The sequence below is a fragment of the Oncorhynchus gorbuscha genome, unplaced genomic scaffold, assembly GCF_021184085.1.
Source record: "Oncorhynchus gorbuscha isolate QuinsamMale2020 ecotype Even-year unplaced genomic scaffold, OgorEven_v1.0 Un_scaffold_1707, whole genome shotgun sequence".
NCBI classification, from domain to species: domain Eukaryota; kingdom Metazoa; phylum Chordata; class Actinopteri; order Salmoniformes; family Salmonidae; genus Oncorhynchus; species Oncorhynchus gorbuscha.
In genome coordinates this window covers 112,916-118,666 of record NW_025744864.1, presented here as the reverse complement: position 1 = coordinate 118,666, position 5,751 = coordinate 112,916, and the positions used below count along the sequence as shown (strand labels likewise).

The following is a 5,751-nucleotide window of genomic DNA, read 5'->3' as shown; positions in this document are numbered from 1 at the left end:
CAATCATACGACCGGTGAGGAGGAAGGGAGTTGGCTCGGGACCGACTGAAGACCGTGCGCAGATCATGATATTCCTCCGGCACTCCTGTCAAATCGCCAGGTTCCTCCTGAGAAGTAGGGACAGAAGAAACGGGAGGGATGGCAGACATTAAACACTTCACATGACAAGAAACGTTCCAGGATAGGATAGAATTACTAGACCAATTAATAGAAGGATTATGACATACTAGCCAGGGATGACCCAAAACAACAGGTGTAAACGGTGAACGGAAAATCAAAAAAGAAATAGTCTCACTGTGGTTACCAGATACTGTGAGGGTTAAAGGTAGTGTCTCAAATCTGATACTGGGAAGATGACTACCATCTAAGGCGAACATGGGCGTAGGCTTCTCTAACTCTCTGAAAGGAATGTCATGTTTCCGAACCCATGCTTCGTCCATGAAACAACCCTCAGCCCCAGAGTCTATCAAGGCACTACATGTAGCACCCGAACCGGTCCAGCGTAGATGGACCGACAAAGTAGTACAGGATTTTGATGGAGAGACTTGAGTAGTTGCGCTCACCTGTAGCCCTCCGCTTACAGATGAGCTCTGGCTTTTACTGGACATGAATTAACAAAATGTCCAGCAACTCCGCAATAGAGGCACAGGCGGTTGGTGATCCTCCGTTCCCTCTCCTTAGTCGAGATGCGAATCCCTCCCAGCTGCATGGGCTCAGTCTCAAAGCCAGAGGAGGGAGATGGTTGCGATGCGGAGCAGGGAAACACCGTTGATGCGAGCTCTCTTCCACGAGCCCGGTGACGAAGATCTACCCGTCGTTCTATGCGGATGGCGAGAGCAATCAAAGAGTCCACATCTGAAGGAACCTCCCGGGAGAGAATCTCATCCTTAACCACTGCGTGGAGTCCCTCCAGAAAACGAGCGAGCAGCGCCGGCTCGTTCCACTCACTAGAGGCAGCAAGAGTGCGAAACTCAATAGAATAATCCGTTATGGACCGTTCACCTTGGCATAAGGAAGCCAGGGCCCTAGAAGCCTCCCCACCAAAAACTGAACGGTCAAAAACCCGAATCATCTCCTCTTTAAAGTTCTGGAACTTGTTAGAGCAATCAGCCCTTGCCTCCCAGATAGCTGTGCCCCATTCTCGAGCCCGGCCAGTAAGGAGTGAAATGACGTAAGCAACCCGAGCTCTCTCTCTAGAGTATGTGTTGGGTTGGAGAGAGAACACAACTTCACACTGCGTGAGAAAGGAGCGGCACTCAGTGGGCTGCCCGGAGTAGCAAGGTGGGTTATTAACCAGAAAACGACAAATCCTGAATCCTTAACAGGAAATGTCCAAACAGGGAATAACAGAAATCCTCTAGTCTGTAGAGGGGAATAACAGGAGAAGCGGCCACAGACTGCAGGTCGCCGGGTAGGCGCAGGCCGTAGCTGACAGAGACACCTGCTCACACGCAGCATCTGATGAAGGCAAAAACACGACAGGACAGGGCGATACACAATCACAGCTATAGTAGCTAAAGCTACAACCTTGTAAACTTAGCGAGCTGGCTAAGTAGCACAGCCAACATTAGCTAACATCCAACTTTACCTCGCTAGTCATTATCGCACTAGCCAGCCATCCAGCCAGTCGATCATATGAGTAATTTCGTTGTTTCATCATGAGCTCTCCCTTTGTTCACTATCCACTGTATCCATGTTCAAAAGACAGTTCCTCGGGATGTAGTAGACAAGTCAGGAAGTTCTTTCCTCATGTATGTTTCAGCCATCTTCACAGAGTCAAATGTGCGCTCACCATTCTTGGTTTCGATCCACAAAGTCGCTGGGTAGCTCAGGCCGTATGCCAAGCCAGCCTGACGTAGAAGTGTCTTCAGTGGGGAGAAAGCCATCCTCCTCTTGTGTAGTGTGGGAGAAAGATCCGGAAAGATCATGATTCTGGCATCTCCATACTTGAGCTCTCCCTTTGCTCGGGCAGCAGAGAGGATGCGAGCCTCTGGTAGTGTAGAATTGTAATGACAAATGCCCTGGGTGCAACCTGGCCAGGCAGCCGCCTCCGTAGGGTGCGATGGGCCCTCTCGATCTCCAGTGGGTGCGCGGGAGAGGGTAGATCCAGAATTTTGGGAATCCATTCCTGTAGAAAGCAGATCACGTCTCTTCCCTCCACGGCCTCTGGGAAACCTTGAAGTCTCAATTTCGATCGCCTTTGGACATTTTTGTAATAATCCAATTTCTCCTCGAGTTTAGAGATGGCATCTTCTCACTTCTTGTATTTTTGGTCCACTTCCTCGTGGACGTCCAGGATGGCAGCCTGGTGGTCAGCTTTGTCACTCGTCCCTTTGTGACTATCTGGTCTTCGTGGAGTTTATCGACCAGTACATCAATTTTGCTGAGGTGTTCAGAAAGTGTCTCTTGGATTTTTGTTATACCCTCGTCCATCTCCATTCTGAACCATGCTGGTGCTTCTTCCGAGTTAGTATCTGCCGAATCCGAAGAAGGGCTGTCAGAGAGGGGCATTGTTCCATGCCTTGTCTGACGCTTTGACATATTGGGCATCTTTTAATTTGGCGATACAATAGATGTTTTAACTTCCAAGTCACTATTGACAAACAGGTAAACCGTATCAAATGCCTTAAAAAGGTTTGAAAGTTTGAGGACGCTACGCAGACACGTCTTGTTAGAGCTTAGCCATTTCCGGAAGTCTCAATTGTCATACTTGAGTAAAAGTAAAGTTACCTTAGTAGAAAATGATTCAAATAAAAGTGAAAGTCAGCCAATAAAATACTACCTGAGTAAAAGTCTAAAAGTATTTGGTTTTAAATATAGTGGAAGTGATTAGCGAGTACACCAGATCAGAGGCAGTAGGGATGACCAGGGATGTTCTCTTGATAAGTGTGGGAATTGGACCATTTTCTGACCTGCTAAGCATTCAACAAGTAATGAGTACTTTTGGGTGTCAGGGAAATGTATGGAGTAAAAAGTACATTATATTCTTTAGGAGTGTTGTTAAGTAAGTGTAAAATATGTCAAAAACATAAATAATAAAGTACAGATACAGTACTTTAAAGTATTTTTACTTAAATACTTTATATCAAAATAAAGTCGCACACTCTAAAGTGAAATTGAAATGTGTTTGGTCGACAACATCAATTTAGGCATCAGCCATGTCACTTCCCCCATTGGCTGACGGTGCTAATACCGAACGGGACCAACATATTGTGGGATTAGCGTTGACTCAAAACGAATGCACGACAAGAAAACACACACAACTACTACTATTATAGGATAGAGGTTAAAATACCTGTAGCTGTGTTCCTACTTGGACATAATCAAAAACATTGACACCACAGTGATTCTCATTCTAAGAGGATGCTCTACTAAATAGATAATTGCGATTATCAGATTTATTTGAGTACTGGGAATTTATTTGTCGTGCATATATGCTGATAAATTGAATATGAAACTAAAATCGTCAATTTATTTCAAAGGTGTCTGTGGCGTCAGCTGTGAACGTTCCACACAGGTGTTCAATGAGAGATCGAGTTCTACTAAACTCACCAGGCCTACTCTCATTTTAATTAATTCAAAACCACTACTGTAATGAAAATAAAAGACAATAAACTGAATAATTACTGTCAAAGTATTGTTTTTATTCAATTGTTGAATTAGGCCTATTGTATTTAATTTGACATTTCATGCCTATTCAAGTGGTTTTAACAATTTTATGATGTGGACGGCTGCTATGTCATAATGTACATGATGTCATAATGAAGCATTCTCTTGTTAAAATAGACATTTCATAGACAGGTCATTGATGCTCTTCCATATCTGAGGTAGGACCTATAATTTAAGGAAATCATCTCAAATACACTACTTTTATCTTATGACAACTTTATTTGATCAATAACTGTTACCGTTTTGTGATTTGTGACAAAAAAAAATATGTTTAAAGTAGGTATTGTGTTTCTGTTTTCAAGAATATACTGTTGAAACTGTATAGTCAAATCCTACGTGTGCAAATTATCTGGAAGTCCAAATTGAAGGTAAGCCTTAGTCTGTGAATCTTTCATTTTTATGAATTTGTGACCATTTTGGCAGGAATTGGTATGTCCTTTGAAAGTGGAAAAACACTAGTTTATAATAACAACTTTGATCAAATTCTATTGTAATATATGTCATTTATTCTATATTCTTATTCTCAAACATGTTGTTTGCTCTTCCACTGTGACTCTCACAGCCATGAAAGACAGAGGGAAGTCCAGGACTAGGACACAAAAGACCAGTCAGAACAGTTCTGAGAACAGCCTGACAGACATCCTCAGTGTCCCGTGTGCCAGTGATATTGTCCTACAGCCAATGTCGCCAGGGAGAAAGAATAGCCGATCCCACTTCCACAACATGGATGTGACTAAAGAGAGGGCTGACATGGGAAGGCTTCCAATGGCCACTCCACCCATCAAGCTCCCAATGCTCAGTGTGACCTCTCTCACTGTCCAAGGGAACAAAAACACCCTCAAGGTGCCTCGTCTGCAGCTGGAGGGACAGATGGTTAGCAAGCGTCTGGGTCCGGTTAAAACCAAAACCGGAGGGAGCACATTTACCTCCAGCCACGAGAAGGAGCCAGATGTTAAATCAAGCAGACCACAGACATCAGGAAGCATCCCTAGGTTCCCCAAAATATGCTCCACTGCAGCCAAGGCAGTAGCTCCTTTATCTGGGACTCCATGCAGGCAGTCTGAGATCAGGATCCAGGCCAATCCTCTCCAGAGGTCTAACATCCAGGACCAAAGGCCCCGCTCTCCTCCTGCTCAGGCCAGACGGTCTCTGTCCGACGGCAGCCTCTTGCAGCCGCCATGTTCTCCTGTGGATGTCCTCCAGCCGGAGGTCCAGGCCAGCAGAAGCCTGGCTCGACCCAAGACCGGGATAGCTAGGATAACAAGACATACTGATGGCAGCACTCTGAGGTTCCCTAACCAGACCTTAGATCTTATAAACTCCATGGATGGGAGGGAGAGCACCAATTCCTTCCATGTGCTGCCAACCATTGCAGTGTCAGCCTCCCGTGCCCAGATGGCCATCCCATTGCCTACCCCAATGGTCAGCAATGTGCCTGACCTTCTGGTGCCTACTCCGTCTGCTTCTCCGGTTCCTTCCAGCCAAGTGCCTGCCCCACCTGCCTCCGCAGTGCCAGCCCGGCCTGCCAACTCCAGATCACGGCGTGTGTCAAAGAGGATCCAGCTCTTACAGATCCAGTCTGCTATGCTGGACCAGCAGCTACCGGAACAACTGGGTGACAAACAAATCATATTACCCTCTGAGCCCCTGTCCTTCAGTAGCACTGAGAGGTTGTTCCTCTGTGGTCCAACTTTAGTCTGTGGAGATGATGGCTGTCACCCCCTGACCAGACCTACGCCCAGCCACACAGGTCGCACTGACCACTCCCCTTTACTGACCAATAGGAGAGCCGTGCAGGCGGGTGAGAAGTGCCCCTTTGATACCCTCTTGATGATGGTCCCACTGGCAGAACAGCCTCCTATCAAGCGGGGGCACATGCCCGCCTCCCGTGCCAAGGCAGAGCGGGAGAATAGCCAACAAGGGCGCAGGAAGAGAGTGAAGCCCATTCACTGGGACGTTAACTTTAAGTCTGGTCCTTTCTTCCCAGTGTGTGTCTCTCCATCACTGCCCTCGATCTTGGAGGTGGATGAAGAGTCTCTTTCTGAAGAGATGGAGCAAAGCCAGTTGTAAGGGGTCGCACAG

At 46.4% G+C, this 5,751-nt stretch overlaps 1 protein-coding gene across 1 annotated transcript; it reads left to right on the top strand.

Moving 5' to 3' along the window:
- Window positions 1-3,755: 3,755 nt before the first annotated feature.
- On the top strand, window positions 3,756-5,751 carry LOC124017306 (flocculation protein FLO11-like). Its single transcript, XM_046332565.1, has 3 exons — window positions 3,756-3,827; window positions 3,972-4,037; window positions 4,232-5,751. Exon 3 carries the CDS (start codon window positions 4,234-4,236, stop codon window positions 5,737-5,739), a length of 1,506 nt encoding a protein of 501 aa, XP_046188521.1. The 5' UTR covers window positions 3,756-3,827; window positions 3,972-4,037; window positions 4,232-4,233; the 3' UTR covers window positions 5,740-5,751.

Bases quoted from the DNA above. Each gene is read 5' to 3' on its own strand.
- LOC124017306 (XM_046332565.1), top strand. From the start codon at position 4,234: ATGAAAGACAGAGGGAAGTCCAGGACTAGGACACAAAAGACCAGTCAG.